Source organism: Microchirus variegatus, assembly GCF_963457635.1.
Source record: "Microchirus variegatus genome assembly, chromosome: 5".
NCBI lineage: Eukaryota > Metazoa > Chordata > Actinopteri > Pleuronectiformes > Soleidae > Microchirus > Microchirus variegatus.
Genome location: NC_139806.1, coordinates 32273353 through 32300688, shown reverse-complemented (window position 1 = coordinate 32300688; position 27336 = coordinate 32273353). Strand labels below are relative to the sequence as shown.

Below are 27336 nucleotides of genomic sequence, written 5' to 3'. Positions count from 1 at the left end.
ATGTCTCTGCATGAGTTTCTGCGGGAGGGCAGTGAGGCCTCGTATCGCGTCATGAATCGGCTCGGTCACCTGATCCAGAACTTGGACGTCTCTGGACTGGGAACTCCTTTCCCTTTTAGTCCTTCAAGCCGGAAGAACTCCTGGAGAGACTGGGACGGTAAGAAAAACTCGTCTTCAGGTTTTTCCTTTCTGAAGTCATTAGAAAAGTAAGAACATACTGAATAGCCATCAGTGTGCAACTTTTTTTTATTTGTTAAATTATTAGTATCAATAGAAATCGGGAAAGGAAAGGTGCCTGTGTGATTTCATGTGCTGTGTGTATATTCCCTGTGTTTTATTCCTGAATGAAGCTCTGTCCAGATCACTGAAGGACACCATGTGAAGCTTCCGTTGCTCCCCATCGTCTGTTTCTGTGTCTTTTCTTTGTGCGTGTAACAGTTTGTGACTTTGTGTGTCCGCGTGAGTGCGTGCCTGTGCAGCTTAAACAACCACATCAGTCTCCATCATGCACATCTCCAAAGCATGCCTCTAAATTAGTGGACACACGGCTACTCACCACCAGCAGGAGAGCTGCTGCTGCTGCAAAGGAGAAGGAACTGCAGATTAAAGACAGACAAGCACACAAGCTGCTGTTCAGGGAAACCATGGCTTTGCCACTGCATCGAACGTCTCAGGGGTCTTTCTTAAGTAAGAAGAGCATGGTGAGGAAAAGCAAGAGGAGCGCTTCACAGTGGGACAGTGGGATGACGATGGTCCCACTTAAGTCGCGTGAGTCTGGCGATGTATGGATATAAGTGTGTGTGTGTGTGTGTGTGTGTGTTCTTGTACTTGTGGCATACTGAGGACCAGTGAGGGTTTTTAACCAACAAAGTGAGGTCATTTTTACGGAGTGAGGACATTTTGGCCGGTCCTCACTTTGTTTTCATTGAAATCACTTCCTTAGGTTGCTATAACATGCTGTACTCAATTTGTCAACAACAAAAAAAAAACATAGTATATAGTAAGACTTTTTTGTCAAATTTTGGACCAAATATTTGGGGTCAATTTTTTTTTTCAAATTTTGGACGACAGTATACTTTGATGTTTTTGTCAAATTTTGGACCAAATTTTTTTTTTCAATTTTTTTTTCAACTTTTGGATGAAATAGTATAGTATGACGTTTTTGTCAAATTGTGGGTCAAATTTTTTTTGTCAAATTTTGGACCAACTTTTTTTTCAACCTTTGGATGACGTATGACGTTTTTGTTGAATTGTGGACCAAAAATGTGGGGTCAAATTTTTTATTAAAATTTTGGACGACATAGTATAGTATGACTTTTTTGTCAAATTTTGGACCAAAAATTTGGGGTCAAATTTTTTTTTCAAATTTTGGACGACATAGTATAGTATGACGTTTTTGTCAAATTTTGGACCAACTTTTTTTTTTTTTTTGTCAAATTTTGGAACGACATAGTATAGTATGATGTTTTTGTCAAATTTTGGACCAAAAATTTGGGGCCAATTTTTTTTTCAAATTTTGGAACGACATAGTATAGTATGACGTTTTTGTCAAATTTTGGACCAAATTTGTGTGTTGTATCTTTGTGCATGTTCAAGTTGAAAAGCCTGCAGTATAATGAATTTCTAACACAAACTGCTGAGTTTGTTTGTCCTTGCTGTTGTTGTTTTTTTTATGGCAGTTGATGTCCGTATGGTGGATCAGTGGTATTATATCTTTCAACCTGATGAAGGGTTTGATGTTTGGCTCCTCACATTATCCCTGGACAAGACACTTAACCCTGCTTTGCTGCTGGTGGCTGTGCACGCAGTGTGCGAATGGGTATGATAGACGTGTGCCATAAAGAACTGAAGCAGGTTTGCGTGGTCAAGACTAGAATACAGGACATGCATTCTTTTATCCATGTGCATCTATCATCTGTGAATGAGGGGGAGAATTACAGAAAAAGCTGAATATTTTTTTAAAGATTTGGATGAATTTAAAAATGGATTGGCCAATAATTATGGGAGGGGTTAGTCAACAGATTGTGTAAAATGACAATAGTGTGGATGATGTCACTGCATTCATACTAAATTATGTAAATGAAATGTTTCTTTTCACCAATAAATGCAGATTTATTCTTCATAGATGTAATCACGAATGTTTCTTCTGCCCCCGTATGTTTGCAGTGGTATTGTCGAAGGTCATTCTGTGCCTGGCTTTCATTGTTCATGGTGTGTGCACATGTGCAGCACATGTGGTCTCTGCATAGATGCAGTGTGTTTGTATGTGTGCTGACATTATGGACATGTGAGAATGCTGCTCTTGTCTGCAGGTCGTGTGGCGTCAGGGAAAGCGTTCGTCTTTTCCCGTTCCTCTCAGCTCTGTTAAGGTCATTATAGCGAAACACTGAGTTTATTCAGGGAAGAAACTGTGTTCATTATGTTGTTGTTCGATTTTGAAATCTGATAACAGGGATATTGTGGATGTGGATTATTTCATATAATAGTTTCCTTTTCTCTTATGAGGTACAGCTTTTTTTAAAGTACTGTTGGACCACATTTTCCATCACTATGGTGATAGATACCAGGATATCGTCAAAACTGAACAACTGTCTTGACCAGGCCTAGGGGAAACCTTTTATTTTTATTAGGGCTGTCAAAATTAACGCGTTAACGCAGGATGGTTAATTTGTGGAATTAATGCGTTACTTTTTTTAACGCATTAACGCACTTTCTCACTTTCATCGCGCTATGGGTAGACTTGCAGTTTATGAACAGGCAAGGTGGCGGGCAACTGCTTGGGGCCCTGAGCCGAAAAGGGGGGTCTCCTCACGTTAACCTGTGTGAAGCTGAAGGAAAATGAAAGAGGAGTTATCAATCAGGAAGTTAGAAGAGGAAGAAAAAAAGAGGATGAAGAAAAAAAGAAAGAAAGTCACACAGTTGTAAGTGGCGCTACTGGCGCAGATAATGATATAATCATTAACATTAACAGTCATTGTCTAACTAACGGGGACACAGACAGCAGCTAACATTAGCGTCAGAATGCTAGCTGACGCTAACGCTAACTAGTAGAAGCAGTGCTTCAAAGTGCTGATGAGGAATTTCCTGCTGTGGGTTAAGTACAAGAAAACTATTTAACATCTATACTTTATGTTTTGTTTATACTGTGAGTTATTTACAGTGCAATGTATAGTTGTTTTTTTTAAAGTTATTTACAGCATTTTATTTTTCCTATATATTTATATTGTCTTATAATGTGTTTTTTTTTTACAATGTAATGTTTATTTTTTACTAGGTTTGTATAGGTTTTTACAAGTTATTTACAGTATTTTATTGTTCTTTACATTTATATTTTCACATACTTTATTTATTTCTCCGTTCCTACAACAATATAAAGAGAAAATTACAATTTTTCTGGCATATTTACGAATGGTAATTAATCGTGATTAATCGTGATTAATCCACAGCTACCCTGTGATTAATCTGATAAAAAATTTTAATCTTTTGACAGCCCTAATTTTTATTTAAAAACAAGCACAAAATGTCTGCTGGCAATCGAGCTGTGTGTGGTATAAGGAAGTCCACTGCAGCTGGGATATTATCAGACCTCTTGTTCTGGAACCAATCAGCTCCCAGGATCCACCGAGACTCTCTCACACACACACAATCATGCACACCTGCAACCCATCTCACACTCACATGGAGACACATAAAGGGGAAAAGCAGCCACGACCCTGGGGTTCGTAAGAACGACGTAGTGCATGCGATGCTCATAGGGGAACGTGCACACTCACCGGTCACTTTATTAGGTACATCTGAGCTACAACTGCTTTTTAATGGAAACATATAATCAGCCAATCACGCCTGTAGACATGGCCCGAGACCACCTGTTGATGTTGGGACTGAGCGTCAGAATGAGGAAGAAAGGTAATTGAAGTGACTTTGAGCTGAGTATTTCCTGAACTGATGATCCATACTGGGACTTTACAGAGTCAAAAGAGAAAATATATAGTGAGGAGACAGAGTTACAGTCCAGAGATAGTTGGCATCTCAAAGTTGAAAGTACATTTTACATCAACAAAATAAGAAGAAGAAAGGTCATTCTTGGGTCTTGGGGTAAGTCATATTTTTTTGGGGGGGGGGCGAGTCTTTTTTTATGCTGCCTGAAATAGAATTTTAACTTTATTTTATGAATATATGTGTATTCTTAAAGGTGAAGTAAGTAGTTTATAGTGCCATCTAGAGGAGAGGCTGAAATTTACAACAAAGAACTGCTCCTCTGCTCACCCCCTCCCTTCCCTGAGCGCTACGGTATCCTCAGCCGGTCAAATGTCGTCTTTCTCCGTGTCAGCAGATGAGGTTTGTGAGGCGAGGGAGAGGGCGGAGCTACCGCGGCCGTAGCAGACGAAGCGGAGAGAGTGGAGGCGGGACTTCCGCTACAAGTAAAGAGACGCTTGATTTGTTCTCTCGCGTTTGTCCTTACAGGCTCCGGTAGAAACATGGCGTCTCGCTGCTAACAGTGCGGCCCGCGACCGTGTTATTTTACATGACTTTTTGAAACACTACGAAAATGAAACAAAAACTATTATACAGCGACTAGACAATGCAGGAGCACATAATATGTATAAAAAAGTGGATTTTCGGTCATATAAACCCATAAATACTACACAGTGTCCCTTTAAGTTTTCTCACTAACTCAGTGTGTCCACATCAGAGTGACTCTGAGAGCTAATCAGTCAGTTTGCCCCTTTGTTTGGTCAATTTAAAGTGTGCAGTTCTCCAACTTAATGGTTTTAGTTTTTTATCTCCCAAGGTTTATGACACTGATAACCTGGAGTGAGAGCAAACACTGACATAAGCACACACACACACAGCACAAGCACATCCTGCTTAAACTGTGTCACCCCACTGGACCTCTCTTTACTGAGCTAGGAGACGCAGTGTTTGGTATCTCTTTTTTCATCTTTTCACCGAAATATATCTTTACCACGGCTCACTGAAATGGAATCTAAATTGCCAGATTCTCTTCGGAAACAGTGGCCGTCTTTGAGTGGCCTCATTAGAATTAAGTCTTTCACTAAGTTTTTAAGAATGGGGTCTTTTCAGCGGTATAAATAAGAATGGAGGCTTTGAATAGACGTGGTTTAAACGGGGATGCAGGCGGTGTGTGAATGGCCTCGGTCAGAATGGAGGCTTTGTGCTTTAGCTCCACATGCTCTGAGATAAGACTGGGATCATGAGCTTTGTTGGCCTGTAGGTAAATGAGCACACAGTCGCAGCACCTATCTATACTGTGACGACACATAGACACACAGCTGTGGAAATATTCAAATAATAATCATATTATTTCTGGATCTTTTTTTGAGTGAAGTCAGTGAGCACATGAGCAGGTCAGAGGCATTGCTGCAGAGCCAGGACGGGTCAGGTGATTGTCCTTTAGGGGAGGGATAAAGGTAGTCGGGCACATAGGGAGGGGCGGGGTTGAGTGCTCCACTGTGTGGCTTTTGTCCACAGGGAGAGTAACCTGAGGTTGAAATAGGAAGTCCCTTCAGTTACTGAGTGACATCCTGCAGGCTGTGGAGCACCTGCAGCCGGACAGAGAGAGGCAGGCTGTGTGTATGTCAGCGTGGGAAAGTCAGACCGCAGTGAGAATGACAGGGATGTAGTTTCTCCAGGTGCGCTTTTCTCATTGAAACCGCATGGAACAAGTGTTTCAGAAGACGAGCGAGGGCGAGGTAGCCTGGCCCGCGTGCGGCATGGGAGGAGAGGATAAAGAGGACTCTGGCTTCTTCATGGAGGAGGATGTAGAGGTCGAGTTAGACTGCCCGGAGGCAGAGTCGGAGCCGAGTCCAGCAGCGCAGGTGAGCTCAGGCTGCGATGATCGTCCAGACGCGGACGAGCCGGGCTGCTCTGTGGATACAGAGCACACAGGTTCTGATGGTGAAGAGCGCAGAGAGGAGAGCGCAGGAGGTGATGGAGAGAGTCACGCTCGGGAGGAGGAAGATGCCACAGAGGCCGACTCTCAGACCGAGAGAGCGCTCGATGTGTGTTTGTGTCCAGCAGAAGAGAGAGGGGCTCATGTACGCATCTCTCTGGAGGAGGTGGAAAGATACTACAGGTTTACACGCTACTGCCACTGGCTGCATAGTAGGTGTTAACTATTTCATTGTTTTCTTTTTCTTTTTTTTTCTTTTGTCAAATGTTATGTCCTTCTCGTGTGTTTTTTTTTTTTTTAAATAACCACATAGTGCTTTATTCAACTCCTCTGTTGGACTATAGATTGTTTATTGTTCCTGTTTTGTGATTGCGTCCATTTGGTGCTGCAGTTTCAGTAGTTCCTGTTGTTGCCTCTTTAAAAATCTTCAACATGTTTCCAGCTCTGTGCTTTGCCTTGAGGATACATTTGAGATCTGGTATAAAGAGAACATTGTACTGATAATTTAATCGTGATAGTGTTAGTGTGTTGTACGTCTTGATGCAATGAAATAATATGCTAAGCGACAACTAGAGCAATTTTAAATGTCCTTTTTAGGGCTGTTATGCATGAAATCCAGTTTTATCTTGTATTTATTATATTTATTAAAAGAGGATTTTATTTTTTATTCTAATCTTTTTAATAAACTTTTTTTTTTATCTTAATCTGAGCTATGTCAGTGACCTTCATGATGATGGTGGTGATGTTATACAGACTCACTGCTCAGTCCTATACAGAGCTTTGCTTATATCCGTCACTTCTCCTTTGCCACGACCATGACTTATTATTGTCCTCCCCCACTTCATGAGCGACCCCGCCATGTTCCCTGTCATTTTCCCGCTCTATGACCCATAGCAACATTGAGAATTATTTCTTTGTTTTTCGTGTCATTTTTTGTCATATGAGAGCAGGGAATGGCCAGAAAGAAAAAAACTCAGCCTCTAATATCCATATATTGTGTTTTTGTCCACTCTGACCTGGAAACCAGGATTTGAAGCGTCTGCTCTTCTTTAATCTGTGTCATTAGCAGACGGAGGTCCAGGTGTAGACTGTGACCCAGTAACGTTTGACTTGTCGCCCACAAACGTGAGCGTGAGTGAACGCTAATCCCCATCTTAAAGCCATTTAAAGAACGCATTAGTGCGTCAACGAGCAGGTGCTGTGTATGTGTTTATGTGTGTGAGTGTTTGAATAAGTACATGTTGAGGCTGTGTATTTGTATTTGTATTTTTATTTTAATTACTTAACAAGTGAAGAACAGGGTTTAAGCATATTTTTTTTACATTTAGATTAAAAGGTTTTAAACAACACATTCCTTGGTATCTTCAGATGTGTCATGTAATATAACACAGGCACAGGTGAGCAATATGAAAACCAAACATAATTACATTTACAGTAGAGCCTGTTTTGCCTTTGAGATGACGACTGTATGTCAATATACACAGGCTGAGTTTCAATTAGATAACCATGGCGACGACAATAAACTGCCGGCATGTGCTCTGCTGAACTGTCGTGAGCTCACATGTGACGTCGCTGACGCTCGCTGAATAGTGGACATGTAGGTTAGAGAGGTGGGAAAAGACACTTGAGTGGTTTCACTGTCCTTTTGTTGGAAATACAGTAGTGTTTGATACTGGCTCACCCTCTCACTTCCATAATGCTGAAGGGCCTTTTTAAGGGTTATATAATACTGTGTGAATTTACTGTGAGCAGACTTATACAAGGCAGCCTGTTAAACAATATAATAAGATGTTTAAATAAGGGGAAGGTTATAAAAATGTACAACTCAATAAGATGATATAGAAATAACCCATTGAGCCATGAGTGAAACTCAAATGGGTCGTCTTTCAGGAGGGGATTTCTCAGTAACAGAATCACCTATTTCCTGGACACAACAGTATAGATCTTGCCAAACTGGGCGGAGTGATGTGGAGTGGGGTGGGGGGGGGGGTTGATTTGATATGTGTGGGACTCGCTGTGGGGCGAGGTGTGGCCGTCTGAGTGAGGCAGGGTCAAAGAGCGGAAACCGACGCGGGTTTTCTGTGTGAACTTGAGTCCGTGTGCAGCGTGTCCTTGCACCAGTGGGGGCGCTCTGTAGCTCTGTAAACGACTGAACAGCTGCAGCTTTTGTGTCCAAACACCTCAGGCACCGAGTGGCCATTATCAGCACGTCTGTGCTGCTTTACTAGGTTACAAACATCACAGATGTGCTCATTCATCTCTCGCCCTGGCTTCTGTCGAGGAGCCATGTCAGAGCCCACGCCCTCGCTTGAGGTTAATTTAAAGTAGGGGTTCTCAAAGTTGTGATACCTGAGGGCCAATTTAGGAACCCAACATTGGACTGAGGGCCGCCAAAGGGAAAAAACTTAAAGAAATCCCATTTGTAATAACTATGGCGTGAAATTTGTAATAACTATGACAAAACTGACATACTATACTACGTTGTCCAAAATGTGACAATTTTTTTGAAAAACAAATTTTGGTCCAAAATTTGACAAAAACGTCATACTATACTATGTCGTTAAAATTTTTTACATTTTTGGGGGGAAAAAATTTTTGGTCCAAAATTTGACAAAAATGTTGTACAATACTATGTCGTCCCAAATTTGAAAAAAAATAAAATAAATAAATTTGGTCCAAAATTTGACAAAAATTACATATGCCGTCCCAAATTTGGTCCAAAATTTGACAAAAACGTTGTACAATACTATGTCGTCCCAAATTTGACAATTTTTTTCAAAAAAAAATTTGGTCCAAAATTTGACAAAAACGTCATTCTATACTATGTCTTTCAAAATTTTAAAACATTTGGGGGGAGAAGTTTTTGGTCCAAAATTTGACAAAAACGTTGTACAATGTCGTCCCAAATTTGACAATTTTTTTCCCAAAAAAAAATTTGGTCCTAAATTTGAAAAAAATTACATATATGCTGTCCCAAATTTGACATTTTTCCCCCCCAAAAAAATGAAAAATTTGACAAAAACTTCATACTATACTATGTCGTTCAAAATTTTACAGTTTTTGGGGAAACATTTAAATGCCAAAATTTGACAAAAAAGTCATACTATACTGTGTCACTATGTCATCCAAAATTTGATGACATAGTAAATACAGTTGTACAGTTTACACTTATTGGTCTGTATCCAGTGTCCAATAAACATTTAATAAGCTTAGTAGCTCCTGGATTAAAACTATCAACTGTAATTCATTGCGGGCCGCCAGAACTGTTTCTGCGGGCCGCCATTGGCCCCCGGGCCACACTTTGAGAACCAATGATTTAAATGATAAAAGGAAGTGTCTCACGTGACAGTAGACCCTCATCAATATCTGTATCAATAAGTGGAACCTGTAGATGTGATTGGAAATGGCAGCCAGTCCATAAACAAGATGGTGCACACAGAATACTTTATACCCTGTGGGGTTTGGTAGGAAATGAAGAGACAGAAGTGATTTGGCAGATCATTTTTTTTCCTGAAAGAAAGAAACAAACAAAACTGGCACAGCTCATGAGAGTGAGCACAATCGATAATGTTTGTCCAACAACAGGGAGGCTTTTAATTTATAATAGATGAGCGAGTGCAAAGTACACTGTCGCAAAAGCAGAAGCTGTGGAGGAAGAGAGAGGAAGCAGATTGTTGATTCACTCAGAACTGTGTTAATATGGATTTCATCTTAGGTTCTGTAGTATCATGTGTTACATTTACAAAACCCCACGTGTGTTCGAGCTGTACTCCTTATGTCTAGAGAAGTAAAACCAAACCAAAAAAAGGACTTTGTATTTTAAAGGTGCATTATGTCATAAATCATAAAATCCTCCTAATATGTCACAGAGACTCAGGAATGATGTTCATATAAAATAAAAAAATAAATAAAAAAATATTTTGCAGACCACAAATCATGTTTATGTTTTGAAATCATGTTTTGGCATGTGGCGCCACCTACCGCTGACTACCGATCATTGCAGTCAGTAGAGTCTCAGCTGCTGAGCAACCACGGGTTGCCAGTCACGCCAGAAAACGAAACCTAAAAGACCTCTGTATTTTGAATTTGAATGTAGTTTTTGGCCATAAAAAACATTTTGGACGACAGTATAGTATGACTTTTTTGTCAAATTTTGGACCAAAAATGTTTTGTCAAAGATTTTTTCTAATTTTGGACGACATAGTATTATATGACGTTTTTGTAAAATTTTGGAGCAAAAATTAAGAAAAAAAAAAAATTTGATAAAGTTTTCCCAGCCCTTTTTGCTCTGGGGCTCCACCTGCAGACATTTTATGGTACTGCAACCAGTAATTCTTTATAGATATCATTCATGAAGTAGATATTTGTAATTGTGTTGATTTATAAAGTGGAAATGCTGGTCCTCACTTTGTCAGCAACCCAGTCCTCAGTTTGCAGCAAGTACAAGAATGTGTGTGTGTGTGTGTAGAAAACCGACCTAAACCGTGCCGTGCTGAGGCGAATGGAGGTCAGCTGGGACCACAGGTGGAAAAGGGGCACTTTAGTATCGGGTTAGGGTTAGAAATACAACTTCTAATGATTCCCGAACGACCTAACGATCAAAATGAAGTGTTACCACATCCTTTATGGTATGTGAAGGCCACCGTAGTTCCTAGACAAGCTTGGGAACAGGAGGCTTGGATCAGATTATCAACCTCCCCCCTAAAGGAACTTGTAAAGTTTCGACAGCAGATGTTGTTCCTGTCTCTTTTATTGCCGTCAGGTATAATAACACTCATCCCCACCTGTTTGTTTTAGCTTGAACTTGTTTTGATCTCACTGATCCTGTTCCACATGTTGAGCAAAAGAGCAGACAATTTAGTGCCAGAAACCACCAGATTTAGGCGATCTCTGTTGCGTAAGTGGGTATAGTTGGGTCGTTTGAGGTGTGAGAGCGTCGTTACTTAAAGCAAGAGGGTGTGTGTACACATGAATGCAACTTCGTGATCTTGCAATGGAATGTGAATTTATTAGTCTACTCTCGATGAACAAAAATTAAATGCTCATGGGATAAATGGTGCAAAATATACTGTGCAAAAAAAAGCAATGGTATGATCCTCTAAGTCCCCTGATTAGGTGAAACCTTTTATTATTATTATGTTTTCGCCGGAGTTTGTTTTTCTGCCTGTCTGTCTGTTAGTTAGCAACATAACATGAAAAGTCACAGATGGATTTGAATGACATTTTCAGGAAATGTCCACAACGGGACCAGGAACAAGTGATTAACTTTTTAGGCGTGATCCGTAGATGTTATCACCGGTTACAACACTCGCTGTCTGACCCAGGCACGCTGGCACGGTGTGTTTTGTAGGCACTGAGCTGAGCCTCGGCGGAGGTCTGCGCTCTCCGAGTGCTTTTCTAGTTTGAAGTTGTTTTCACAAGAAATTCAGAAATTAATTCAGAGGAAGACAAAGTCAGAAAACCCACTGAAATTAGTCCTCAATCAAGACTGGCTAGAGTTGAGGGACGATATATTGAGGGAATATATCATGTCCTGAAAAGTTGTGTGGCTGGAGAATTAGGGATGAGCTAGAATACAATACCCAGTATCGGTATCGGTCTGATACTGGCCAAAATAAGTGGATCAGATATCAGAAAAAGAGAAAAGGAAAATCCACGAGATCAGTAAACTCTAAACGTGACACAAATGTTTCATGTGATAAGTGAGTGAGAGCTGCAAATGTCTGCCACGTAGTATGTCTTTGAGATGTCGGGTTAAAGCCCGTGTAGGTGGTAAATGCATCGGCACAAATGTTTTATTTACTCCTAAGTCAAAGTTAAATCTATATCTGTCTAATATCTGCTTCATTTGACACGCAGGGCTCTGATATCGGTATTGTATCGGACACAAAAAAGGTGGAATTGAGCCGTCCCTCATAGAAATGTGTGAGAGAGGCAGAGGCAGCGAGTAATGAAAGTTGTAGTCGTACCTTAAGGCGAAGTCACCTGATCTCATCGGCAAACAAAGTCCCTTTGGTTTGTTTAAAGTGCACTCAGAGGAGGCAAGTGCCTGTTCAAAGACAGAGCAGTCGTTTTTTTTGCGTCGGGAAAAAGAGGAATATACATGTGTGTGTGGAATATAATGTGATATTTAGCGATACACAGCTTCAGTGAAGCCAGAATCGATGGATGTGTCTTGGCCTGGGTTTGAGCCTGGTTTCACAGCTTTGCCATGAACGACAGCACAGGTACAGTGTTCCAGCTTCTTTAACAGTTGTTTCACAGTGGAGGTTTCTGTCAGCTGTTTTTGTCCCTTTTGCACAAATGTTTTGTCCTATAGATTATTAATCTCTTAAATTAAGAACAAAAGTGGATTTAGTTGACATAAATGTATATTTTTTACCATTTTTCAGCACGGGAGGGAAAGAAAGGTCTCATTATGTAAGACTTATTTATTTTAATAGATAGATTTTTATTATTCATGAATAAGTGAATAAGTAAAGAAGTGATTTGTTTCCATCCAGGTAAATATGAACTACGTGGAACAATATTCCCAGTGTTTCAGTAGCATAGTGAGCAAAGTACAGCAAACAAAGTCAGACTGGAAAGAAAAGTCAACATTGCACTCAGTGTTAATAGTCTCCCATTGTTAACAAACCTGTTTGTTTTCCCCTAAAATAAACAGTTAAGGTAAATGACGATTTTAAAAAGCTTCTGACCGTGACTGTAAAAATGTCCCCTCCCTGTAATCTCATAACTTCTGTATTATTGATATGTATATGATATGTTCCCTGTCATTTCCTCCATGGTTTCCCTTTTACTTTCACAGTCCCAGCCCAACAGATTGTGTAGCAGAGGTGTTATCACACAGTTTTTCATGTTCTATGCTTCCAGAAATCCCTCTCTCTAGAAGAGGGAATCCCGGTGACCAAGACATGCTTTCGTACCGCAGTATATTGGCTTTTATTGACATGATCGTATACCTTTTGTGATGTGGTTGATAAATACTGGAGGATATCTAAAATATCAGTCGGTGACTGAGGAATTCCACATTTTCCTGATTTTGACTTCTCTCGGGCCGCTCACTTTGACATTCAGTCGACAACAGACAGACGTTGAGTTGATGTTGTGTTTAAAGGTTCAGTGTGTAAGCAGCAGTGGTAGAAGTACATAAAAAGGGCAGCAGTGACAAAGTTTGTTTTACTAATCACTGCATGTTTTCCATGTACCTTACCATAGTTCTTCTCATATACATATATATTTGTGCTTTGTCCTCTGAATTAAACTACAATTGTAGTGGAACAAAACCTCTGCTCACCTGTGTATATTTCTGAAAAAGAAATGTGTCTAGACTTTTAGGCTAAATTCCCTACATCACAGAATGCAGGGAATTTGGCCCAAAAGTCCCTGGCCCGACAAATAATGCCCTCGTCCAGCTACCATATTGAGTCCTGGTGTAACCAGATCCTTCATTTCCTACATGGTAAATAAGTCTTAAATCTGATTATTTTAATCCTTACGAGTGGAGTTCATGTTGGGGGTAGAGGGTCGATGAAAGCAGAGGGAGGGATGGGGGCAACAAGAATATACAGTAACTATACTCTCCAGGGGCTTTAGTGATCTCAACTGAGCTTAATGCTGCTGCCATATAAGTATTTATTATTTATTTCAATTTAACACAACTGAAGGTCTACTGAGTAAGAATTAGTGACATCTAATGGTGAGACTGCAGATTGCGGTCTTCTGTTTCGAAGCTCAGGGCTGCTGTAACAGCATGTACCACTTAGTTTAACTTTGTTGTTTGTGATAATGTCTTGTGTTTGGCATTATGTCGTATGTGTTCTTATTTTAAAGGTCCTTCTCGGGATGGACACTGGAAATTAGGGCTGGGTTATACTTTCTGTGTCTGTGCAGAGGTAAATGATGTGTCTGGTGTGCACAGACTGCACACATCTCCAGTTTGTTTTGGTGCATACTTTACACACCGTTTCTGTCAGTTGTGCTCTCTTTTGTTCCAAAAAGTAAACAAAGATGATGGTAACCACATGGCGTGTTTCCACCGAGTGGAATGGTTTGGTACAATACGTATGTTTTTTGCATTTCCGTTAGGAATAGTACCAAAATAATTGGCCCTAAATGTTCCATTTTTGGTGCTTTGAGTACCCTCAGTAATGGAGTGGTGCAGTACAGGTGAAGCTTGACCCACGACAGTCAGCTGATTGGCCGATAGAAAAGCATCACTCCTTGCAACCAAGTTTTTCTTCAACACCCGCAGTCTATTCTCACACAAACAGCTCAGTGGTAGAGCGGTTGTGGGCTCCACTAGTCTACATGCCGATGTGTCCTTGGGCAAGACACTTAGGCTGGCTTTATCCATGATCCATGTGCAGTACAGCCAAACGACAACAAATGTGGGATTATATCCATCAGTTGGACATTCAAGTTCCCCTTAGCTGCTCTGATACATATCCAGGAGTCATTTCAGCAATTACACCGAGTTAATGTTTTGGTTTTCGACTGTGGGCTACTCAGCGCTACTAGAGAGAAGTAGAAGGACGTTTCAGTGCATGCGCGCACTCCTGGTGTTGGTGTACTGTGAAGCACTGCCACCTAGCCACCTGGCATGCATACTACATCAAATTATACACACTTTTTTCCGTCACCGTGTGCGTGCAGATTTCCACCCAAAGACGCTCGTCTAAACGCGAAATAAAAAGTGGGAAACGCAACGACCACTTTTGCGGTTTGTGTTCAGATCGTTGTCGCGTAAAGCCAGCCTTAACCCGTGTTGCTTACGCGTTGTGAGTGGGTATGAAAGATGAGTGATAGAAAATGCGCTGCACATAGATGCGCTGTACGAAAGTGTGATTAGACAAACGGCTACAAATGGAGCAGAAAAAACAAGCTGCTCCACTGCTGTCCGTTGTGTTATTGTCTGTATTGCACTCGATGTTGTTGTTGCATTGTTGTTGCATTGTTGTTGCATTGGTGACTCTATACCCCGAGTATCGCTCATCACCATACATGAGGCTAGAAGTGAAGATCGACCAAGATCAAGAGCTTTTGCCTTTTGTCTCTGCTGCCTTTTAGTCACAGCGGTTTAGTAGAGCGAATGCACTACCACTGCTCCAGTTCTCCAGCCTCACGCTCCATTGTTCCCTCACTTGTGAATAAGTGAGGGATAATTAAAGGAGGCATATTATGCAAAATCAATCATAATTTTAATACTTATATTTAGGACTCTGGAGGCCCTATGAGTCGAAAAACGTCATGTTTTTGTGGTGTCCAGTGGATAAATTTGATATATGACGACAATGTGTCCCGGCTGGAGTCGGTAAATGATGGCTTTTTCCAAATGCTAACTGCTGTTAGCCGCAGGAGCCTCAGTGACGCTGACGTATTTTTCTGTGTCTCATTTGCATTTAAAGAGACAGGCACTCAAATGCGAGCGTTCTGAACAGGGCTGTTTTGGCAGGGTGAGTGAACTGCTGCGGTGCTTCATCCTAAAGGTGTTTTGACCAAAGCATGTCACAGACCTGTTCATTAGGACACCAGGGAACTAACTTGGAGAAATAGGGTATAATATGTCTACTTTAAACTCCTTCACTTGGGGGAAAAAAGACTCATTACCCACCCGGAGTAGACGATTCATCGATTTTCCTACTGAGAACCTGCAAAAAGTAACAATTCCGACATCTGTCCACCAAACCGCAAACCCTCATCACCATGGCTGCGCCTCAAAATCCTGTCCATGAATAATATTCATGGACAGGACCATGTCCATGTGATATTATCACATGGACATGGTCACATGGTTTGGGGAGGAGGCACAGCCCTGGTGGAGGCACCCACCACAAACAAGTGGGCCTACAGGGACTGGATGGCCCATAGAGAACTGCTTCAGGTTATGTGATGAGGTCCATGGTACCCACACAAGTACAACTCAAAGAATACAAGGAAATATAAGGGTGTTTTTTTGGGTGAGAAAGTGCGAGTATGCATGCGCACTAGGTTGAGTATGAACCACCTATGAACCTGCCCTTGGTACAACAGGCTCCAAATGTCCTCCCTTTCCAATGGTGGCCTTTGCACAACAGAAACCCGTCCTCACTTAAACAGTGGGTTTGTACAGACATACAGACATATCTGTACTTCTTTGTCTGCATTGTAAATTTCCGCTTCAAAATGCAAAAATGCATGCTGTGGTTGGTTTGTCCTTTCAGGCTGCTGTAGAAACATGGTGGCGTAAGATGGCTTTTTCTACGGCAATGTTGGTTTTTTTAATTATACACAAACATACTTTTGGTACGTACAGTACCATACTGGTATTTCTCTCTAACCTTTAAATATACTTTGAAATCTGAACTTGGAGCTTCGTGGCCTGAGCATCTTCAGTTCTGATGTGCCACTAACATGTTCATGTCTCTCTGTTTTCCAGATGAAATCATGCAGCTGGAGAACAGTCCTCTCTACGCTGCTGACATCACCCCTGACCTCAGGAAGCAGTTTGCCTTCCTTACAGGTGACACACACACACACACACACACACACACACACACACACACACACACACATACACTATATCAGGGGTTCTCAAAGTTGTGATACCTGAGGGCCAATTTAGGAACCCAACATTGGACTGAAGGCCGCCAAAGGGAAAAAATTGAAAGAAATCCCATTTGTAATAACTATGGCGTCAGAAATCTGACAAAACCGACATACTATACTACGTTGTCCAAAATGTGACAATTTTTTTGAAAAACAAATTTTGGTCCAAAATTTGACAAAAACGTCATACTATACTATGTCTTTCAAAATGTTAAAAATTTTTGTGGGAAAAGTTTTTGGTCCAAAATTTGACAAAAACGTTGTACAACGTCGTCCCAAATTTGACCATTTTTTCCCCCAAAAAATTGGTCCAAAATTTGACAAAAACGTCATACTATACTATGTCGTTCAAAATTTTACAGTTTTTGGGGGGAAACGTTTTTGGTCCAAAATTTGACAAAAACGTTGTACAACGTCGTCCCAAATTTGACAATTTTTTTCAAAAAGAAATTTGGTCCAAAATTTGACAAAAATGACATATGCTGTCCCAAATTTGAGTTTTTTTTTCCAAAAAAATTTGGTCCAAAATTTGACAAAAACGTCATACTATACTATGTCGTTCAAAATTTTACAGTTTTTGGGGATAAAATTTATATGCCAAAATTTGACAAAAAAGTCATACTATACTGTGTCACTATGTCATCCAAAATTTGATGACACAGTAAATACAGTTGTACAGTTTACACTTATTGGTCTGTATCCAGTAATGTCCAATAAACATTTAACAAGCTTAGTAGCTCCTGGATCAAAACTATCAACTGTAATTCATTGCGGGCCGCCAGAAATGTTTCTGCGGGCCGCCATTGGCCCCCGGGCCACACTTTGAGAACCAATGCACTTTATCAATGTATTTCAGTGGGATTCTATTTTCTTCCCATCACCGTATTGACTCAGGTCATCTGCTGTCTGTCATTTCATGTCTTAATAAGCATCTCCTCCATGTAAGGAATAGTTTGTATTTGATTCGATTTGTATTTGATATTTGCGTATCATTCGTGTCAGAAGCAGTTCATTTGTTATTCAAATGTCCCCTCACTGTTTACCTCTCTTCACTGGTTGACCGGTTTACATTACTTCTTTTTTTGCTGTTACCTGAACCACACGTGACTTACTGCCTTTAACTGTTGTGTTTCTGTCCCCATAAGTGGCTTTTTTCTCCATGTTTAAATCTCTCTCGCCACAATTGCCAGATATCTGCCACACTCTTTTCATATATACAGTATAGTACTGCAAAAAAGGGGTGTCCTTTGTGTGTGTGTGTGTGTCAGAGGTGACCTTGTAGATGCAGCAGAGTCGGGAACCATTTTGCAGACGAAGATCAAAGTAAATCTTGAAACCATGACTGTGCACTTGCTGTTGCTATAGCGATTTGAGGAGAAAAGGCAGACATATTGACATTCCAGTCACATCCTCTGACAGCGCAGCTATATACAAGGAGTCTGACTGTGTGTGTGTGTCTCTGCGTGTGTTATATAAAAAATGACTTAATTTGTAAATAGATTAAATTAGAATGAGCTGACATTTCTTATATCTTCTTCTTTGGTGTTCTAACGTAGTTGGCATCTGTAATGCTGCAATATTGCTTCCTTCCAGTACCTTTCCTTCACCCTTTTAATAACAGAATTATGCCATCATATAACTAAATAAGCATCGAATGGAGACAACATTGATAAGAGAAAAGGTTTTTTTTTTTTTTATTTATTTATTTTTTTAAACATACATATTGAACAACCTGGATACATTGAAGGAAATGTATTGAAATCACACCACAATCAGATTTTCTCAGGCTTAAACACAGTAACATGTCCTAATAAATCATGTTTATTTTATCTGCGGTCTCCACTCACCCAACGCACAACTTTAACATTAGCGCCCCCATGTGGCCACAGTCTATTTGTGCTCCCTGCTGTTCTCTAGTATTTACTTGTCACACTGAAAGCTGTAATCAGTTAAAATGGCCATTGCCTTTTATTGTCTTCGCCAAGGAGTAATGAGTGAATGAAGTAATTGATTTATTATTTAATAAAAAAAAATAAAAATAAAAAAAAAGATAAGAACATAGAGGAGAATGCTGTCCAAAAAGAAATAAGTTGAAGCAAAATGTATATGTTCATACCCCTTTCTTACTATTTACACAACTGATGTAAGCAGAACATATACAACACAATTTAAGTATACAAACACCTATCTTAAATATAACAAGTAAGAAAAGCAAACGAAAAGGAAAGAAAGAAAGAAAATAATCACATAATCCCATGTCACAATAATGTGCTTTTGTGTCCATTGAACTCATTTACACTTGCAGTGTGTGTGTGTATATATATATATAGATATATATATATATATCTATATATATATAGATATATATATATAGATATATACAATATTCACAAATAACAATTTAAAAAGACAGCAATTTAACAGAAATTATAGCTACACCAACAACTAATGGGAATAAATAAATAAACAAAACATTCTAAAGACAAACACTGGGTCATGACCAAAGGAAGAAACTACTGAAATATAGTGAAGATCTGGGAAAACATTAAATCGGGGAACAAAAGAATCAATATATTTGTTGACCTTGTGATGACAGTGAGGTTGAGGGCTGTGCTCTCTGAATGCTTTCTCCACTGTTATGTCTAAAGTTTTGAAAAGAAACGTGAGTTAATTCTCACGTGCATTCATGTAATAACGCTCCTTTTCTTTTCTTCCCCAGGGGGTAGAGGAGAGAACGGCAGCCCCGTCATCGTGTTCCCAGAATTCCCTGCATTTGGAGAGATCACAGACAAAGAGTTTCATAATGTCCTGACGTACTTGACCAGTGTGCCCAGGTAAAGTCTCTCACTGGCTGCTCATCACAATAAAGCATTGGTTCTCAACGTGCGGCCCGGGGGCCAATAGTTTTAATCCCGGAGCTACTAAGCTTATTAAATGTTTATTGGACATTACTGGATACAGACCAATAAGTGTAAACTGTACAACTGTATTTACTATGTCATCAAATTTTGGATGACATAGTGACACAGTATAGTATGACTTTTTTGTCAAATTTTAGCATTTAAATTTTTTCCCCAAAAACTGTAACATTTTGAACGACACAGTATAGTATGACGTTTTTCTCAAATTTTGGACCACATTTTTTTGGAAAAAAATGTTCAACTTTGGGACGACGTTGTACAACGTTTTTGTCAAACTTTGGACCAAAAACTTTTTCCCCCAAAAATTGTAAAATTTTGAAAGACATAGTATAGTATGACGTTTTTGTCAAATTTTGGACCAAATTTGGGACGGCATATGTAATTTTTGTCAAATTTTGGACCACATTTTTTATTTATTTATTTTTTTCAAATTTGGGACGACATAGTATTGTACAACGTTTTTGTCAAATTTTGGACGAAAAACTTTTTTCCCCCCAAAATTAAAATTTTTTTAACGACATAGTACAGTATGACGTTTTTGTCAAATTTGGGACCAAAATTTGTTTTTCAAAAAAATTGTCACATTTTGGACAACGTAGTATAGTATGTCGGTTTTGTCCAATTTTGGACGCCAAAGTTACTACAAATGGGATTTCTTTCAGTTTTTTCCCTTTGACGGCCCTCGGTCCAATGTTGGGTTCCTAAATTGGCCCTCAGGTATCACAACTTTGAGAACCCCTGCAATAAAGGATAGATATTATTTGTCAAGATGGCTCTGTGTTTGATGTCTGCCACTAGGTGGCAGAAGACGTGCACAAGATTTTGTCAGGGGCTGATGACACAGATACCAGTCTGTAAATAAGGAGATGGTTGTGATTCCCGCGTTAATAAGATAGACAAGTCATAATCCAGGTTTGTTTTGTTTTTATCTGTGTTCAGCAGATTGTCTGTATACACATGGGTAATCCAGATGAGGCAACGGGGGAGGGGAGGCAAAGATCCATGTTTTCTGCCAGATATTAAACACCAGAAAATAATCTCCTGCCCCATTATTTTCCCTATTTCATTCTCTTTCATCCTTAATGTTTTAAGCCCCTGTTCCTGTCTGTCACGTGTGTGTCCTTCACCTCGCCTGCAGTCGCAAAGTGTGTAAAAATAGTAAGTGCAGTGATTCTGAATAATGCATACAGACAGCAGAGCTGCGTGTGGATTATACGCGAGTCTCGGGCCTTAAAGCTTGTAGTGTGTAGTATAGGGCTGCCACAAATTATTATTATCATCATAATCGGTCTATTTGGTCCATAAATTTATAAATCTTTCCCTAGTGTTCTCACTTCACCATTTTGTCTTGTTTTTTGTCCACAAACCAAAATGTTCATTATATGAAACAAAGAAAGCAGAAAATATTCACATTAAAGAACGTGACAAATTGGAGAGCTTGTTGGAGTTAATTATCAAATTAGGCGTTCATTTAGTCATCATTTTCAGAATAGTGTTTCCATTACATTTCAGCTTGATTTGTTTTCAATTCACTCAGGTTTGTTGTTGTTTTTTTTTGTTTTTTTGCTTTATTCTAAACAACAGGACTTTATTTTCCTACGTCCTTGCAGCTAACAGGGAAATAACCAATGATAAGGGTCTAAATTCACCTCCTCCACAGCCTATGGAGGTTACCGGTCATCTGAAGCAGGGTCAAATACTGAATACACAAACAGATGGCTGGAGTTACCTGAGGGACCGACACCCCTGACAGAGCATATAGTCCACAACCAGGGCCCAAATGTCCTACGTCTGTGTGTTATGACCTTGACCAGCTGCTGCATGTTTGAAATTAATATCTTTTGGATCAATATTAATTGCAGGCACATTTCTTCACCCACATGTGCATGCCAGTCATCTTTATTATTCTTTTTTTTTTACATGCATAGTAAGGTAATCATATTGGAATGGATATGTAATATTATCTTATTTCAAAAGTAAACACAAGGTAATAGCCTGTAAATATCAATGGCACATGTGTTTGGGACAAAAGGGTGATTTTTCAATTTAATAATATGGTAATTATTACTTTTGATTCAGAAACATGTGATGGTATTACACTGTTATAGCATCAAAAAGTGTCCTTTTTTTCTTTGAACTAACAACAGTGAGTGCAACTTCATTTATATCCATATATAAAACATATCCATATTAATTTTCGCTAATTATTGTACACAGCGCATAAGCAATACTAACCCCATAAGGTTCATGCTAGAAAAAAAAAGACTTCATGTGTTGGCTGAGATTTGCATAGCAATATAAACAGTACACGCATAGATCTGCACAGATGGTATAATTACAACAGTTGAGCAAAACCTTCAACAGAAGGAAAAACCTTCAAAATCTAAGAAAGGGCTTTTCTAGAGGCAAAAAGCAGAGCGCCTCCTTCAGCCACTGTAGGCATGATGGGGCTTTATTTGATGTCCAAGAGGATACGTCTGCAGGCAATCGGTGACGCAAATGCCAGAGCAGTCGCTTGTAAATGTGTGTTCGCAAAAAAATTGGAGGTTAGCCAAAGATGGCTGTTCTGTTTACGAATGGGAGAACTCAGACAGCCATGGGATCAGTGATGACATCGTTTTTAGACGGCTTGTCCTCTGAGAAGTGAAGACGACGGTGTTGTGTACATGTGTTTGTGTGTTTGCATCACATTGGCAGGACTGGAGGAACATATACTTATATGACACGCATTTGTGGTTTAGTAGCATCATCTTTTTTTTGAGTGATCAGTATGTTCATCATATACCACCCTCTCATCGCAATAGCTGGAAATGTCTCTCAGGCAGATAAGCTCTTGTCCTCCTCCTCCTCCTCCTCCTCCTCCTCCTCCTCCTCCTCCCCCTCCTCCTCCTCCTCCCCCGTCCTTTGCAGCTGCGGTGCAAAGCGTTTTGCATTTGAAAGCCGGCTCGGAAGAGAATAGGTGAAGATGAAATGGGAAAGACGGAGCAGGAATAAAAAGGAAAAGACTGTGTGAAATAAAGAGGCAGATATGAACACGAACACCGTATACGTTACCAAAACCTCAAAAAAAACCTCATTCTCCATCTTCCCTGAGCCCCGTCTCCTCCCCACATCTCTGCGTCTTCACCGATTGGCCGAAGAGCTGCTCTGCTCAGTGGGCTCATTATAAACTTGCGTCTCATTGGACGCAGATCACAGATGCTGCACAGGAGCGTTCGGAGGCAGGGTTGCTGAGACTGTCTGAGGCATTTAACCCTCTACGTTGGGATTTACTCGTCTCTTTTTGTGTTTTTATTTTTAATCCCGGGGTTTTATTGGAGAGCTATGAAAGCAACCACCTTGATTACTGGGTTATTTTCTGCAGAAGATGTACTGACGCTGCTGCGGTGAAGGTGCATCATGTTTTCAGGTAGGCACATAATAGAGGAGCATGTGATGGGGAAGGGGGCGGGGGAGAGAATATGGAGCTGGAGGCTGATGGCCAAGAAACCTGGAGCTGGGAGATCAAAAATAAAACGGCTAGCTGTGAACAATTGACTGGCTTTAAAACGAGAAGAGAATATCTGCTTGCACTGTCTTTTGACTTTCTTTTATAGGGCACATACAGATCTTTATTAAAGAGTATTGAACGCTTGGATGTTTTGACAGTGGGCATTAAAGAAATTGCATTGTTGGAAAAATAATGTAGCAGCTTCTGTCAAATCTGACTTTTGTGTGAATGTATGGTTTTTTTTATTGTGGTGATCGAGCTCTGCTCATCTCTGAACTCGTTGTGTGTTAATTATAAATTGCTGCCTCTGCGTTTATGCGTCTGTTCCAGTTTGTCGTCGACAGGCGTGGGATTCATCCTGGTCATTGATCGCCGGCAGGACAGATGGGCAGCTGTTAAAGGGACCCTGCTTCGTATTGCGGTAAGTTAGTTTGCTGATTGTTGTCTGTGTTGTGAACGTTTGTGTCTGAGAGAAACAATTCTTTAGACGGCAGTAGGTGGCGCCACATGCCAAAACATAAACATGCATGGTTTGCAGTCTGTAAAATGTTTTTTTTTAATGCAAATATTTTGCCTGTACTGTTGTTGTTGTTGGTGAGTTCAGTTTGTAATATGAACATTATTCCTGAGTCTCTGTGACATATTAGGAGGATTTTATGGCCAGTTGCTTTAGATTTATTACATAATGCACCTTTAAATACATGTTTGGCATAGAAATTCCCTTAAATCCACATTATATTTTACTGAGTTAGAGTTTTGTCCTTTGAATCTTTATGCAACATTACAGTAATGCAAAAATGGCTGGATGAATAGCAACATAATTGAAAGAGTTTTAAGAATGTGGATGGCAATTATACTACATTATACAATGCTTATTGGCTGAGACTCTTTTGTTTTTAAAGCGGACCTAGACCGGAAGTTCCAATTAACGCTGTTTTTTAGTGTGTATCTGCGTCATTACCTTGTTTACGAAGCCCTGAAGGTTCTAAACCAGGGGTTTTCAAAGTGTTGATACCTGAGGGCCAATTTAGGAACCCAACATTGGACTGAGGGCTGCCAAAGGAAAAAAAAAACAGAAATAAATCCCATTTGTAATCATTTTAATGACCAGATTGCAGTTCTACAGTTTAGCGTTAAGTAATATATATATATAATGTAATTTAAGCATTAATATAATAAGGCTTTATAATTTACTGGGTAATAACCCAGTATTTTGGCCATTGTTCTTACCTTCTAATTACAGGTTAATACCAAGTAACACATTTCTGTTACCATATATTTACTGGGTAAATAGCTAGTAATTGGGGGCTGTAGCTACCTGCTTATTACCAGCTTATAACCCAATAATACACTAAAGTTCACCATATAGAAACCAGGTAAATACCCAGTATTTTTGTTTACACTTATTGGTCTGTATCCAGTAATGTCCAATAAACATTTAATAAGCTTAGTAGCTCCTGGATTAAAACTATCAACTATTGGCCCCTGGGCCGCACTTTGAGAACCAATGTTCTAAACAAACAGTTCAGCCACTGCTGAGAACACTGTGTTTTATTGTAATCTCGGGCTCAGCGAGAACTCTGAAACCGCAGAAGAAGAATAACGTCCGTTGTGGAGGTGTTTCACGAGCGACAGTGTCTTCTGACTCTGGGTCTGACTCCCGGGTCAAAGGTCGTCAAAGGGACTGCGGTGGGGAGTCGTGAAGAAGCTATTTATAAACACTGTTAAAAAAAAGATGTTTTGATAATGAGTAGCAGTGCATCCACCGTTCCAGAAGGGGGGAGCTGCGCTTCTGAGAGTGGGTGTACTTCCGGATACTGGCCAATCACAAGACTCTGTCTTCTGGGTGAGAGTCTTGAGTCTCAAATCTCGCGGCTGGGAAACACCGTCAGAAAAGAGGATTTCTATCGGCTCGTTTACAGCAACTAGGAGGTTTTTGACCATAAAAACAAGTTAATGTATGTAAGTAGACCTCCATAACTAACATATATGTGCAACAGGACCACTCTATGTGAGCATTAATATTAACAATAAATATAAAAAAGGTGAAAGAAGCAGGGTTTTCAGGAGGCTCTGTCCTTGCTCCCCCTCATCCACAAGGGTAGGACATTTGTTGGGTCACGTGCACAAAGATGTCGGCGCTTTCCCACCATCCGTTCAGCAGCTCCTCTACCTGCCTGAGGGGGATTGAAATGAGCCAACCATCCTTGAACTCTCCCCCATCACCATAATTGCATGTCATGTGTTTTATCGCCACTTGGGTGAAAAAAACGGTCGCATGCTTTCATTTAGATTTCACTCAATCTAATCTTCGACAATAAAACACTTTTTTCTAAACAAAAGGCCGAAACTCTAATCTAGTTAAAATAATGAGTCGGCTTAATTAACATGGACGACAGATACTCAGTCTGTTTGTTTCTGTAGATGTTGCAGTCAACTAAAGACACAGTAAAGCATTTTGTCTTTTATGTTGTTGTGTATGTGCAGTCTAGTGTGTTTTATTTAGTGTTTTTCACACAAATATCTACAGACAGTTGAATCACCTCATTTTTAAAGCAATATTTAAATAATAATTATTTATTTTCTTTCAAGTTTCCAACAAAATGCAAAAAATAATTGCTAAATGTTTTAGATTTGACAGACCTTTGACGGACAGAAGGAAAGACGAGACGTCTGAGAGGGAGAAAGAGAATGAGAGATGAGTGTCACCACCCATTGTCTCCAGAGACATGGGGAGACCCACTGACTCATTTCAAATTAAATCAAGCTTTATTAATCCCACATGGGGGACTCTTACAGCCTGACAGGCTGAGGAGGGAGGGAGGGGGGGGTGCATCAGTCGGTAATAATGTCCCGGTGATTCAGACAGACTGCTAAATACATCGTTTTCCAAACCGCTGTGTATCTGTTTGTCGTTGGACATGATTACTCGGCGAGGTTACAAAACAGACGACTTGGAAAACCAGACGCGGCGCAACAACATTCTGATAGATGACAAAACCGACGTCAAGAATGTTAACAATAGGTAAGAAGCCTCCTGAAAGAAAAACTTCAGCGAAATCGAAAAAAACGGGCCCACAGAAATGGACGATTCCAGCCTGACGCACGTCGTCCACGGTCTATTGTGGCCAAGCTGCTGACGTTCAACGATAAAGGAGCTATCCTACAGCATGCCGGGTACCTTAAGGGCAGTCACATATTTATTAATGAAGACTTTTCGGAGGCTGTTCGACAGAAACGAAAGGAATCTAATCCCAGAAATGAAGACCCGCCAGGGAGAGGGGCAACGTCGACAGCGAAGGAGCAGATACCAGACATTGCAGACAAGACCACAGATACACCAGGGCATCAGCTGGTGCTTCCACTTCTGAATGCTCCAGAACAGTTTGAGAACATCCCAGACTGTGTCTGTTAAGTACACCAATCATGACCACCTTTTCAACCCTTAGATACAGCACTTGATCCTTGTAACATAAGCTCTCTTGTTTTTAATCCATTTGATGTAAACGATGATTGTAAAGTGATACCCTTTTCTGATCTAGTGCCAGATACAAACGTACTCTTTTACCACTTTTGTGCTTCTAAAAGTATCACAGGAGCATTCTGAAGACTCCTTTAAAGGTCACATAGAGTGGTCCTGTTGCACATATATGTTAGTTATGGAGGTCTACTTACATATATTAACTTGTTTTTATGGTCAAAAACCTCCTAGTTTCTGTAAACGAGCCCATAGAAATCCTCTTTTCTGACGTCGTTTTTCTGCTGCGAGATTTCAGAGTGAACTTTCACCCCCAGAAGACAGAGTCTTGTGATTGTCCAGTACTATCCAGCACATCCGTTCTCAGAAGCGCAGCGCCCCCCTCTGGAACGGCGGATGCACTGCTCCTCATTATCAAAACATTGTTTTAACAGTGTTTAAAAATAGCTTCTTCACGACTCCCCGCCGCAGTCCCTTTGACGACCTTTAAACCGGAGTCAGACCCAGAGTCAGAAGACACTGTTGCTCGTGAAACACCTCCACAACGGACGTTATTCTTCTTCTGCGGTTCAATGTACGCAACCGGATGTGCCCGGACTAGTGCCCGGAGCAGGACGCTCGGTTGTTCAGGAGAACCGCTGTTTACGTAACTATTACGGGATTTTCAGTGATCTCGTTGAGCCCCGAGATTACAATAAAACACAACGTTCTCAGCAATGGCTGAACTGTTTGTTTCGAACCTTCAGGGCTTCATAAACAAGGTAATGACGCAGATACACACCAAAAAAAACAGCGTTAATAGGAACTTCCGGTCTAGTTCCGCTTTAATAAATGATCAAATTCGAGCAAAGGAAACTCCCTGTCTATGTTCCACATTAACATTCATAGTCTTTCATGTCACTTTGTTGGTGTGTGTGTGCGTGCGTGCTTGCGTGTCTGTGTGTGT

At 40.3% G+C, this 27336-nt stretch overlaps 1 protein-coding gene across 1 annotated transcript in view; it reads left to right on the top strand.

Moving 5' to 3' along the window:
• Window positions 1-27336, top strand: part of LOC310927583 (guanine nucleotide exchange factor DBS-like) — a gene marked incomplete at its 5' end in the record, with an annotated part of 48076 nt that continues 20740 nt past the window's right edge. Inside the window, 4 exons of the mRNA XM_083889904.1 lie at window positions 1-157; window positions 16332-16415; window positions 19221-19335; window positions 23243-23333. Of these exons, the coding sequence (XP_083746030.1) occupies window positions 1-157; window positions 16332-16415; window positions 19221-19335; window positions 23243-23333 (447 nt within the window). The remainder of the gene's footprint in view (window positions 158-16331; window positions 16416-19220; window positions 19336-23242; window positions 23334-27336) is intronic.